The sequence below is a fragment of the Tachyglossus aculeatus genome, chromosome 6 (assembly GCF_015852505.1).
Source record: "Tachyglossus aculeatus isolate mTacAcu1 chromosome 6, mTacAcu1.pri, whole genome shotgun sequence".
Classification (NCBI taxonomy): domain Eukaryota; kingdom Metazoa; phylum Chordata; class Mammalia; order Monotremata; family Tachyglossidae; genus Tachyglossus; species Tachyglossus aculeatus.
Genome location: NC_052071.1, coordinates 9,840,709 through 9,854,058, shown reverse-complemented (window position 1 = coordinate 9,854,058; position 13,350 = coordinate 9,840,709). Strand labels below are relative to the sequence as shown.

The 13,350-nt window shown below is 54.8% G+C and overlaps 1 protein-coding gene and 1 long non-coding RNA gene across 2 annotated transcripts in view; one reads left to right on the top strand and one right to left on the bottom strand.

Annotated features, from left to right (window-relative positions):
• Positions 1–13,350, top strand: part of SLC7A11 (solute carrier family 7 member 11) — a 43,731-nt gene that overhangs the window by 3,053 nt on the left and 27,328 nt on the right. The window contains exons 2-6 of the mRNA XM_038748117.1: positions 2,870–2,996; positions 5,271–5,386; positions 9,518–9,643; positions 11,395–11,494; positions 13,296–13,340. Coding sequence (XP_038604045.1) covers positions 2,870–2,996; positions 5,271–5,386; positions 9,518–9,643; positions 11,395–11,494; positions 13,296–13,340 — 514 coding nt within the window. The remainder of the gene's footprint in view (positions 1–2,869; positions 2,997–5,270; positions 5,387–9,517; positions 9,644–11,394; positions 11,495–13,295; positions 13,341–13,350) is intronic.
• Positions 1–13,350, bottom strand: part of LOC119929813 — a 38,963-nt gene that overhangs the window by 19,185 nt on the left and 6,428 nt on the right. The window contains exon 5 of the long non-coding RNA XR_005451593.1: positions 9,449–9,633. This is a non-coding gene — a long non-coding RNA (uncharacterized LOC119929813). The remainder of the gene's footprint in view (positions 1–9,448; positions 9,634–13,350) is intronic.

Genomic DNA, 13,350 nt, shown 5'->3' with positions numbered 1-13,350 from the left:
AAGCTCCCACTCGCTCCCCACTCTCCTGTGCTCAGACCATAAAGGCTCGTGCCCTCGGAGCTACATTCTGAGTTAGCCTAACGTGGAATGTTAGATTTGAGCTGGGAGAGAAATGGGAACATTGGCCAGTTTTCAAAATTCCAATGACTTGGTGTGTTGGGCAGAAGAGGGCAGGAGCGGAATCAAGCCCGGCCCCAGAGGTGAAGGGGGCAGTGCTCCCTTTACTGGTTTCCCCAGAGAGAAATGTTAGAGCAGCTCTAAGGAGTCAGGGCCAGAGAGTATCTGATCAGACTAATGTGTGCAGAGCACTGAAGCGAGCACTGGGAAAACAGTGCCTAGATGAGTTCTAAGGGCTCCCTATCCAACAACAAAGCAGGGAGAGGTGGGAAAAAGGTGGGGATGAGAGAAAAGGACCGTGGTTCCTGGGAAGGAGGAGATGGAAAATCCACGTGGCTCATATTTACCGAGACCGCAACACATCCAAGGCCGGGATACCATCGAGGCTGAGGTTATTCCTGGGACTTGACCATACGCGATAGAACTACTACAGTTCTTCTGTAACAGGCATATTCACGCCATGCTTTGGAAAGGGAATCAGGGAACGGATAGGACACTATCTGGTTGGAAGAACGGGGCAGGCCGCTTGAGTATTAAAGCAAACCAACAAGGCTGTTCTGGATGGCTTTGCCTTTGGCATGAGACCGTTGGAAGACTCTGTCTTTGGCCCAAGGCTGACGAGAAGCCTTGTTTTGGGCCTGAGGTGGTGGGAGACTCTGTCTTGGCTGGTGACTGGTGGGAGGTTTTGTCTTTGGTCCAAGGCTGGAGAGGGGCACTGTCTTGTCCAGATGCTTGAGGGAGGCACTGTCTTGTCTGGAGGCTGGAGGGAGGCACTTTCTTGGCCAGAGGCTGGACGGAGGCACTGTCTTGGCCGGAGGCTGGTGGGAGGTTTTGTCTTAGGTCTGAGGTGGTGGGTGTTAGGCTCCCTCTTAAACCTGAACTGGAGGGAGGCTCATTCTTGTAAGACCGAGGTGGAAGCTGCACCTTGGCCAGAGCCAGGAGGGAGTTTTGTCTTAGGCCTGAAGTGGGGGAGGCTCCCTTTTGGCTGGAGGCTGGGGGGACATTTCGTCTTAAGCCTGAGATGGTGACAGGCAAGAGAGAAGGGGCAGAGCTATAGGGCTTGAACCAGTGGGCTCAGGGGTGGAGAAAGTGGGATCCTTGATCTGGGAATCACCCTTTCACTTCTGAGGAGGTTGGGGTTGGGGCAGGTTGGGGCCAGAGGAGGTTGAGGTTGGAGTAGATAATAATAATAATAATAATGGCATTTATTAAGCGCTTACTATGTGCAAAGCACTGTTCTAAGCGCTGGGGAGGTTACAAGGTAATCAGGGTGTCCCACGGGGTGCTCACAGTCTTAATCCCCATTTTACAGATGAGGGAACTGAAGCACAGAGAAGTTAAGTGACTTCCCCAAAGTCACACAGCTGACAATTGGTGGAGCCCGAATTTGAACCCATGACCTCTGACTCCAAAGCCCGTGCTCTTTCCACTGAGCCACGCTGCTTCTCTTGAGACACTGGGAAAGGTCAGGGCCGGGGGACGAGGTCGGGGCTGGGAGCCGAGAAGAGGCGTATAGGCCAGGGGACTGCAAGTGATAATAATAATAATAATAATAATAATAATGGTATTTGTTAAGTGCTATGTGCCAAGCACTGTTCTAAGCGCTGGTATAGATACAAGGCAATCAGGTTGTACCACGTGGGGCTCACAGCCTTAATCCCTATTTTACAGAAGAGGGAACTGAGGCACAGGGAAGTTAAGTGACTTACCCAACGTCTCACAGCTGACAAGTGGCAGAGTCGGGATTTGAACCCACGACCTCTGACTCCCAAGCCCGGGCTCTTTCCACTGAGCCACGCTGTTACTCCGATGGGTCCCGTTGGGCCGCAAACCACCCGAGACCCAGATCCTGAGACTCTCTGTCTCAGAAGGGATCCCATTTTAGGCTGGTGCAGGCCCAGGACCTGGATTTGGCCGTGAGCGGGCTCTGCTCGTTCACCTGTCTTCTCGTTCTCGAAAGGGCTGTACACGGAATTAAAAACCCAAACCAATTCAGCTGGGGCAGTTCCAAGCGAGAGAGATCCAAAGGTTCTGGGCCCGGATGGGTGTGGACTACACTCAGACTCTTTCTAGGTAACGGACAGGGGACCGGGGCGAGCCAGGATTGTAGAGGCTGCAGCGGCCTGCTCGTTCGGGGACGGAAAGGGTCGTTCAGCCCGGACACGACACCTCGGGGCTCGGATTGGGGCCAGGTTTGGCAACTCAGCCTGCGGTGGTGAACTAGGGGCAGCACAGCCGGAACCGCTCTATGTCTTTGCCGTTTTCTCCTTGCCCCAGGTATGGCCCCACTGGCTCGAATCTGGGCCGGGGCACTGGGCCCAGGTTTCCCCAGCCGACCGCAGGACGGGCATTCTCACCCACTCTTTCGGCCGCCCAGATTGGGGCTTGCTTGAGCTGAATGTGCTTCTCCCCAGTGCCAGCCTGGCCCATCCCACGGGGGTGCTCATTTACTTTAGTTTGAACTGAATGAATGTGCATTTCCCCGGGGCTGGCGCACAGAGGCACTCGGCACCTGAATCTGCATTTCCCTGGGGCCGGCCGGCCCGCAGGGGTGCTGGGATGCCAGCCTCTGTCCCGATCAGAAGCGGGAGGAGGGTCGGTGGGTGACGAAGCCATTGAGCTTCTCACCGACCACGAGCTCAAGAGACAGACACCTACAGGGGTGGAGGTGACGGTGGTGGCGGACGCCGCATCGGCCATGACCAGCCAAGAGCCGGCTCTCACTAGTTCTCACATCTTTCCCTTTGAACAGGTGCACTCTCCTACGCCGAACTGGGAACAAGCATCAAGAAATCTGGGGGTCACTACACCTACATTCTCGAGGCCTTTGGCCCGCTCCCGGCCTTCGTCAGGGTCTGGGTGGAGCTGCTCATCATTCGGTGAGTCTCCCCAAGGGCCGCCGGCATGTTGGCGGATCTCTCCGGACCCCTGTCTCGGGACACTGCTCCCCTCAAAGGAAGCGCCGTTGATCGGTGGATTGATCAGCAGAGCCGGTGGGTCAGATGTCAGGTGGGCGTGGGGTCATTCACTGTGTGGATCCTTCCCTCCTGGGCCTCTGTCTGCTGCTGGGGCTCCCAACCGGCACTCCTCTGTGGAGCGCTCCCCCCAGTACCCAACGGGGCCATCCTACCAGAAGCAGCGTGGTTCAGTTCAGTTCAGCGTGGAAAGAGCACAGGCTTTGGAGTCAGAGGTCAGGGTTCAAATCCGGGCTCCACCAATTGTCAGCTGTGTGACTCTGGGCAAGTCACTTCACTTCTCTGGGCCTCAGTTACCTCATCTGTAAAATGGAGATTAAGACTGTGAGCCCCCCGTGGGACAACCTGATCACCTTAGAACCTCCCCAGTGCTTAGAACAGTGATTTGCACAAAGTAAGCGCTTAATAAATGCCATCATTATTATTATTATTATTATTACCTGACGGGGCTGATCACAAGAGCTGGAAGCGTCACAGACCCCCATTCCGAGAGGGACGGATAGTTGCCCTGGAAACACTTCATATGAGAAGTAGCATGGTCCAGGGGATAGAGTACAGACTCGGAGACAGAAAGGACCCGGGTTCTAATCCTGGCTCTGCCACTTGTCTGCCATGTGATCTTGGGCAACTCACTTCTCTAGGCCTCAGTTCCCTCATTTGGAAAATAGGGATTAAGACCGAGAGCCCCGTGGGCGCCAGGGACTGTGCCCACCCAATTATCTTGTATCTATTCCAGCACTTAGAAGAGTGCCTGGCACACAGTAGGTGTTTAACAAATACCGTAATTATTATTTTATTATTACTATTCATTTTTTCCCTCTGGGCCGCCTGAGTGTCTGAGCATGCATCGGAGCTTTCTCTGGCATCGCCAACCTGCCGACTCCTCCTCCCCAACCTTGGAACTGTGACTCACGTAAGCCCCGAGGAGATTGAGCGTGGGCCTCAATCTTCTGTCTTACATAAAAGTAGCTTCCTTAATCTGCCATGACTCACTTCCTCTTGTTGAAAAAACTCGGTTATGGCCCAAGTTGCTCAAACTCTGTTTGGATTCCGCTAAACAATTGGGTCTTTTCCAGGGTGACTGGGTATGGGCACAGTCTCAGGACTGCTAAGTCACGCTGAGTAGTGATTGTTCTCCACAGAGGGATGACTACGGGGTTGGGAAAAGCCCGTGCTGCCTCGGGGGACCCTGTGGGGGGAAGAAGGTGGGTGAAAATGGAGCCGCCTGTCCTGAGCAGCCCGGGTGGCTGGAGCCGAGCACAGGAATGGCTACACTCCCGCCGGAGGCTAGTCCGAGGGGCTGGCACTGGGGGGCTGGCTGGGGAGGAGGAAGAGGAGGATTTTGGGCTTATAAGATTCAAATTTTCATTGAGACATAAACTATTAGCCTCTTTCCCCCAATTACATGGCCAGGCCCAGTCTCCCGCATTACTACCGGAGTTCTCACGGGCCAAGACTCTTGTTCTCACCATTTGCTAGCCAGGACTCTTGCTTCACTGCCCGGGTTCTAGCCGCGCAGGACTCTCATCTCCCAAAAAGACCACAGCTTCCCGTGCTGCTGGGGACAGAGGGACCCAGGAATGGAGAAGCGGGACCGGTCCTCTCGGGTGGGAGGGGGTGCAGGAGTGCGGGCTCATGTGGGTCTCGGGCCAAAACTGGATATACCCAGATGGTTTCGGCTAGACCACGGAAAAGCATCCCGACCATAATGGGGAGGAAACCTCAGGCCAGGTGATCGGGGAGCCGGCAAGATCCTTTCCTTAGGGATCCACTGGCGTGGGGCGGTGGGCATCCACCGGCCAAGCTGCGGATCTACTGTCAGCTGGCCGTCGGCCCCTCCGCGGTGGGCCAGATGGGGTAGATGAGCATCGAGCTCTTGCTTAGCCCTCCTATGACCTGGACCATTCTCGCAGACAGCATGAATGTGTGGATGCCCGGATGTTTCCCTGAGGCCTCGAGGCCTGCGGGCATCTTCGGTCCCTCTCACTTGCCCAAGGGGATCCAGGCTTTGTCTTTCCTCCCATGGGAGAGAGAGGCAAAACAGATGTCTGAGGCAACGCTTGCGCTTTCTTCTCTGGGGGGGTGTCCCCAAAGGATGGGTGTGGGAGATATTTTCACGTGAGCTTCTCACCATTTCATACCTTTCAAATCTCTTTCAATCTCTCTCTCTCCATCCAGCCCCGCTGCCACGGCGGTCATATCTCTGGCCTTCGGACGCTACATCCTGGAACCGTTTTTCATTCAGTGTGAAATTCCAGACCTAGCCATCAAGCTGATCACGGCCATTGGCATCAGTAAGTATCACACTCTTGATTCAGAGCGAGGGACTCTCCAGCTAAACGGTGCCCCAAGTCTCTCTGCTTCCACCATCCTCTTCACTAGCCACGTCCCTCGATAGACCCGAGAGGCTTGGAAGCAGGAGGGTGGTCTCCATTTCTGTGCCCAGGTGACGTGGTAAGAGCAGTTCCCACATCAGCAGCCCTGGTTCTGGGCTTTGGGGGCCAGGGGACACCCCTGTGTCCAGGAGCATGATCTTTTTTCCCTTAATGATGGGGCCCCGTGCGCTTTTTGGGAAGACTTTCCTTGCTTCCCAGTGGTGCGCCACACCTGAGGCCTAGGGAACATGGTCGTTGGAAGAACTCACGGTGAAGTAACTGGCGAATTGGGTTGTAGGGGAATTTTGGGAAAATGCTACGTGGCAAATAACTGGGGGAACAATCAGGAGTAAAAGGCATTTCAGAAGCCAGAGAGCATTGTGGAGGCCTCATGGGAAGATTCCTGGGGTGGGGTTTCCTGCTAGGACTGATAGTTGGGGCAAATAACCCCTATCTCTCCATACCTTTCCACCCACAGGCTTCCTGCCAGTCCCTCTGCAGAAAAGCTCAGGGCTGAGGCTGAGGGCCTGGGATGCTTGTGGTCTAGCACCTTCTAATTGTAAAGGGCTGGTAATGAGAGGGGCAGGGCCAGTGCTGGCGATGAGAGGGGCGTGCCAGGGCCAGGACTGGTGATTATAGGTGCAGGGGCAGGGCTGGTAACGATAGAGGCAGAGATATGGGCAGAGGCAAGAGTACAGGCAGGGCCTTCATGGAGAAATACCTCTGGCCGTCCCATTTTCAGAGCCCTCACCACCTCATTCAGAATTGTCAACCTTCTTTCCATCTACAGCTGATGAGGTTTGTTCCTCTTGAACCCCAGCCCCCTGGTCCGGTGAAGGGAAGTGGGGAGAGAGCCCAGAGAACAGAGGTCTGATGTTCGGCTTGGGAAGGAGCCAGACAGTCCCATTTTCCAGACCAAGACATGTCCTTCACCCCCAGTCAAGGCGACAGCGATGCAGTGGGGATAGGCCCGTCAGCTGACAGTGGTCTTTATATTAATAAAGTGCTCTTCACACAGTAAGCGCTCAACAAATACGATTGAATGAATAGGGGCAGGACTGTAGTCCAAGAGGCTCCCGGTGATGTGGGGATTGATGGCGGATATTCTCTCCGGCGGGATTCCGGCAAGACCGCCGCCCACTGTCCAGATGGAGGCTGCTGGGAAACATGTTGTTTCCAACTGGCGGGAGCATAGTGTTGTCTCATAGATTCTCCCTGGAATCGGCATGTTGAGGGTGCTCGGGTGCCTCCCGTGCCCCGAGACCCCGTCCACAAAGAGTAGCCAAAGGCAAGTCATCATGTGGAGAGTTGGCCCCATGGAGTTCTGTCTGTAGGCATTTACCAGCCAAGGAGGGAAGAGCAACATTTCCTTCGCATTTATGCGAAGCAGGCGGCTCCTCTCTTCCTGGCCCCCCAGATCTCTGCTGGAGCACGCTCGTCCTTAGAGCCACTGAGAAATTCTGCTCCACCTCCACGCTGCCGCCACAGTTGGATGAGGAGAAGCGAGCAGAGGAAAGAGGGCGGTGCCTGAAATCAGGATGCCCTCAGGGGAGAGGAGGCCCCAGTACTGAGCTTGGCATCGAGCTCATGGTTGTCGGTGTTCCGGGAGCCGGGGATGGGTGCGGCAGGGAGGAGGAGCCGGGGTGCAGATCCCAGCTCCGAGCCGGTGTCCCGAGCCGGGGTTCAAGACGGGTTCAAGTGAAGATCTGGGTTGTGGGGGCAAAGAGGGTCACCACTTCCCGAGGCTGCGGCCATAGGTGGAAGGGCTCCGGGTTGGGGAAGATGGCTCCCCGGAAGCTTGGAGCTGGAGGTTCCGGCAGGACTCCCCCCTTCTCAAGGCCCGGAGCTGTGCCGGGCCTTGGGGAAATGGCCTTGTGGAGAAAGAGTGCTTGGGGATTCCAGCCAAGTCTCCACGAATGGTAGTTCAGGTTATTATGGGTGCAAACCCTGCTCCAGACTAAATATGAACAATTCAATTTCATCACCCCTGCTGAGGGCTGGAAAAGATACCCACCATGTTTGGCTCAGCATTTCACTTGAAGAGCCTACTCCCTTGCTACGCTCCTGAACACAGCAAGGATGTGAGCGGACGGGCGGCACAACCGAAACCGCTGTGCCAGAAGAGATTCCTCCCCATGCACTGCATCTTGGGCCCAAGGTCTCTGGAACCTCCCTGGGGCTCTTCTGGTGGGAGAAACAGAAGCTCAGTCAGGAACACTGGACGAGGCTGGGGGCGATGACAGAGAACCCACAAAGATGGAAGAGCTGAGGGTCAGGCTGGGGGCTTGCACCGTGCACTCCCTCTGTTCCCCTCTGGCCACGTCCCTCTTGAGTTGTGGTTTGGTGGGCCCCTGTAGATGCGCATGGAGGCAGACCATCGCCCAGTGTCAAGGAGACTTTTTCTGTGAGGGACCTGCTGAGGCCCACGGTGCACATTCAAGCCCAGCCTGGTGCAGGTCAGTCCAGGGGAAGGTTCCAGGGGGCTTTGGCTGCTAGTAGTCCAATCAGGAAAAGGCACCGGGAGGCCCAGGCTGCGATGGGTCTGTCCAGGAAAAGGTGCCACGAGGCCCTGGCTGAGACAGGTCCAATCAGGAAAGGCACTAGGGCCTTCTAGGGGAGTCCTTGGCTGCGACAGGTCTGTCCAGGGCAAGGCTCCAGGAGGCCCTGGCTACGATGAGTCCATCCGGGAGAGGGTGCCGGCAGGCTCTGGGTGAGATGGGTCCAACCAGGAAAAGGTGCCCGGAGGCCCTGGTTGTAACAGGTCCAACCAGGAAGAGGTGCCGAGAGGCTCTGGCTGCGACAGGTTTAACCAGAAAAGACGATCGGTCCTTCCAGGGGAGGACGCCAGGAGGGCCTGGCTGCGATGGGTGCAATGAAGGGAGGGTGCCGGCTGGCCCACTGCCCAGCTGGAGTTCTGCCGACTGTCCATCCTGGGCGAATCACAGGATGGAAACTAGGCCTTGGGTCCCCACCCCATCTCTTATTGTCTCTCATCTGTCACCCAGATGGTCCTGGCCATCTCACACAAGTAGGGGCTCAGAGTGCAGCCTGGGGCAGCAGCAGAGGGTGTGGCACCAAGGGGGTCTGAGGAGCGGGATTCAAGACCTCTCTGTTCACTATCCCACTTGGGAGCAGGCCTAGAGGAAGTGGACTCATTCTCAATGAGAGAGATACAAAAGGGCTGGGGCTCTGCTCCTGAGCACCTGGCCAGCAGGGGCCCAGAGAGACATTTCCAGAACTGAGATTCTCCGAGCCCCTGGGGAGACCCTGCCATGCTCCCAGAGAGCTGCTCCCCGGGATCCCGGGAAATTCCACCACTTGGGTGGCTCCGGCTGGAGTCGGCCCTGGAGGGGCCGAGCGGAAGGAGAGGGATGCCGCTGTCTGGAGGCTCCCAGGCCTGGGGCCAGGTATACCTTGGACTGGAAAAATCAACATGTACATTACCGGGAAAGGACGGCACGTGGAGGCCCACTGCCAAAGAGCTGGGAGAAGCCCAGGAGGGAGAAGGGAAGACTCGGTCACTCCTTCAGTCAGTGGGGCCCAAACCCCAACCCCAGGGAATGGGGAAGATGCTTCTGACGCAGCGAGGTGCGGCCCCTCAGGGAGAGGAGAAGGGGGCCGAGGTGGACCCAGACGCTCGGTAGGCCCAATTCTCTAACCTGGCCACCATTGGACTGGATGTCCCCAAGGCTAATAGGGTCAGCCTGGACCCAGGCCCCTCGGGGGACCGAAGGGGGCAGGTAGTGTGCCAGGAGGTGAAAAAACCGGAGATGACAGTTTGGCAGGCATATTTAGATATGCCAGCTGGTTTGGGGGCAGGTGGGCAGGAGCCCACTCAGGTCAGTAGCAGGCCCACTACACATATACACACACAAACACACAGAGGGAAAAAGGGAGGCAAGTGGCTTGCTCTCCATCTGCAAACATACACTCTCATATGCTCACATACACTTGAGGGGAAAAGGGAGGTGGGTAACTTACCCTCCATGTGCTGTGGGGGGGCTTGGTGCACCATCAGTGACATTCTGTTTCTTCCTCCCTGTCTGGCAGCCACAATCATGGTGCTCAATAGCATGAGCGTCAGCTGGAGTGCTCGCATCCAGATCTTCCTCACCTTCTGCAAGCTGGTGGCCATTTTGATTATCATCGTCCCCGGCGTCATGCAGCTGGTCAAAGGTAAGGCAGGACACACTTTTAAAGGAGGCAGCCACCTGTGTCGCCTCGCCACCCCCCTCCCTTCAGCCCCCACCCCTCCCAACCCACCAACATAGTGCTTCTCCCAGCCCAATCCCTCATTTTAATAATAATAACGATGGCATTTGTTAAGTGCTTACTATGGGCCAAACACTGTTCTAAGCACTAGGGTAGATACAAGGTTATCAGGTTGTCCCACGTGGGTCTCACAGTCTTAATTCCCATTTTACAGATGAGGTAACGGAGGCACAGAGCAGTTAAATGGCTTGCCCAAAGTCACACAGCTGACAAGCGGCAGAGCCGGGATTCGAGCCCATGACCTCTGGCTCCCAAGCCCATGCTCTTTCCACTAAGCCACACTGCTTCTCATGAGTCTCGACTTCTGGAGAGTGAGCTGGGCACCGGCCTGGCATCTGGCTGACCTGCTGTTGTTTTTTCGATGGTATTTGCCAAGGGCTTACTCTGCCATACACTGTTCTAAGCACAACAGTAGGTACAACTTAATTAGGTCAAACACAGTCCCTGTCCCGAATGGGTCTCACAGTCTAAGTAGGAAGGAGAACAGGTATTTAATCCCCATTTTATTGCTGAGGGAACTGAGGCACAGAGAAGCTAGTTACTTGCCCAAGTTCACACAGCAAACAATCAGCAGAGCTGGCATTGGAACCCAGGCCCATGCTTTTTCCACTAGGCCATGCTGATAATAATAATAATAATAATAATAATAATAATAATCATAATAATAATAAATAAATGGTACTTGTTAAGGGGATTACTATGTGCCAAGCACTGTATTAAGCAGTGAGGTAGATATAAGAAAATCTGACTGAACACAGTCTCTGTCCCACATGGGGATCACAGTCTAGGTATCCAATGATTCTCTAATCCCGGTTCTGCCACTTAATAATAATAATGGCATTTATTAAGTGCTTACTATGTGCAAAGCACTGTTCTAAGTGCTGGGGAGGTTACTAGGTGCTCAGGTTGTCCCACGGGGAGCTCACAGTCTTCATCCCCATTTTACAGATGAGGTAACTGAGGCACAGAGAAGTGACTTGCCCAAAGTCACACAGGTGACAATTGGCGGAGCCGGGATTTGAACCCATGAACTCTGACTCCAAAGCCCGGGCTCTTTCCACTGAGCCACGCTGCTTCCCATAAATAATAATAATAAATGGTACTTGTTAAGGGGACTACTATGTGCCAAGCACTGTATTAAGAAGTGAGGTAGATATAAGAAAATCTGACTGAACACAATCTCTGTCCCACATGGGGATCACAGTCTAAGTATCCAAATGATTCTCTAATCCCCGTTCTGCCACCTGTCTACTATGTCACCTTGGACGAGTCACTTAACTTCTCTGTGTTCCAACTACTTCGTCTGTAAAATGGTGATTAAGAATCTGATCCCCATGCGGGACAGGGACTGTGTCCAACCTGATAAGCTTGTATCTACCTCAATGTTTGGTACAATACCTGGCACATAGTAAGTGCTTAACAAATACCGGAAAAAGAAATTGGAAGCAGGGAGGAGGAGAAGGATGGAAGAAGAGAGCTGGGAAGTGATTTTCCTATACATTTCCCCACAGGCCTTGCAGTCAGACCCTTTGGGGTCCAACATTTTGTCAGTCTCCCCGGTGACTTTTGCACTGGAGAACCCGGAAAAGTTTCTGTCGTGGATCGATGTCTCCGGGCCTGTGGGAATTCATATCCTCTCTCTGCTTGTCTTACAGGACAAACCCAGCACTTTAAAGATCCGTTCACAGGAAGAGATGCCAGTATTATGGGGTTGCCCCTGGCCTTCTATTCCGGCATGTACGCCTATGCCGGCTGGTGAGTTTCCCAGAAATCTGTGTCCATTGGCTGGGGGGCAGACAGTCTGGGCAGACCGGGCCCTGTGGGACTTGTGTCCATAATGAGCTCCCTCGGGTTGGCAAATCCTTCCCTGCGACACTGTCAGGCCTGAGTGACTGGGGTGCTGCTTGAATCTCTCAAACTCTTTCTGCACAGTGGTCTCTTCAGTTTGGGCACTTTGCTGGCAAGAGGGTCTCTCACCTGGCTGCCTCTGGGAGGGGCTCCCTCCCCACCCCCAAGAGACAAATTCTCCTCAGGAACAGAGGCAACTGTAACTGTTCCTCCCACTTAGATAACAAAGCATTACGAATGGGAAAGGACAAAGAGAGGTGAGAGAGACAAAGCACTAAGAACCGTCTCACTTCAAGACTTGCTCCAAGTCACTCCTTCTCCCAGACACATCCTCCTCCATTCAGTCGTATTTATTGAGCACTTACTGTGTGCAGAGCACTGTACTAAGCGCTTGGGAAGTACAGGTTGGCAACATATAGAGACAGTAGTCCCTATCCGACAACAGGCTCACAGTCTAGAAGGGACTCCAGACTCACCCCGCTCAAAGATTGGGGCAACATTGACATAGGAGAAATGGGAATCTAGGAGTCGGTCCTCCATTAGCATAGTAGAAAGAGAACTTGCCTAGACCAAACATTTCCTCATCCCACACCCAGGGCCTGGATCTGGCCCCAGCCCCAGCCCACTTCCCACCTGCTCTCTTGGCCTCCAAGACCCAGGGCTTGTGAGGTTTGGCCCCTCTGACGGTCTTATGACCAGGTGCAGCAATCCCAGACCTTGGGAGAGGATCGAGTGTGACCCAGAAAGCTGGGTAGATCTGAATCCCTGTGGGAATGGAGGTCTGTGAGCAGACGCCACCCTCTCGGGGGCCCGGGCCAGGTCTGACTCGTACTTGCCAGTGCGGTGGAGGGGGCGGGGGAGAGGGGGCAGCCGAGGGTGCGCCCAGAATGTGGGAGGGAGCAACCTGACATAGTAGCTCTCCAAGCTGCTTTCTGTTATTACCTGCACCAGGAAGTAACCACCCAGATTCACCGAGACATGGACAAAGCGTCCAAACCAGCCTCCAAAGTGTGTCTTCGCCCACCCCCACCCCCTCCAATCCAGCAATGCAGTGTGCCCTCACCCTAATAATCTGATGCCTTGACAAACCACGCTAGCTACTGCCCACGGGAGGCACTAGGGCACCGTGGGGGACGGTCTGACACAAGCTGATAACGCAAGATCCTGGCGTGAAGGGGGGCAGAGGAGGGTGAGCATCTCTGGGCATGCATCAGTCTCACAGGATGCCTGGGCTGCCTTCAACCTGTCAACCCCAGGACATCTCAGAGTTTCCCATTCCTGCCACCCAATCAATTAACGAATGATATTTATTGAGCACTTATTATGTGTAAAGCACTGCATATATCCCTCTTACATCCAGATTGAACCCACTGGCACCCAAGAGTGAAGGATGCCCTGACACCCAGGGATGCCAGAGAGCCCCAGATAGGGCAGATTTCCCCATGTTCCAGTGTGCTCTGATCTGTCCAGGAAAGCTCCAACTGGGGGTGGCCGCCTTGTGCTGGCAGCCCCCGCATCAAACCCTAGAAGCCCCTCGGGGTGGGGAGGTGGGGACGTGCCCTAACCCTATGTCAGCCGCTCCCTTCACCGTCACCCCAGCCCCAGCGGCGATGGCACCGTGGGACAACGTGGGAAACTCTGGGGACTCTAAGTCAGACTCTAGGAATCAAACATGCTAATCGAATGCCACCGATTTCCACCCGGACAGGTTCTACCTCAATTTTGTAACCGAAGAGGTGGAGAACCCCGAGAAGTAAGTGCTT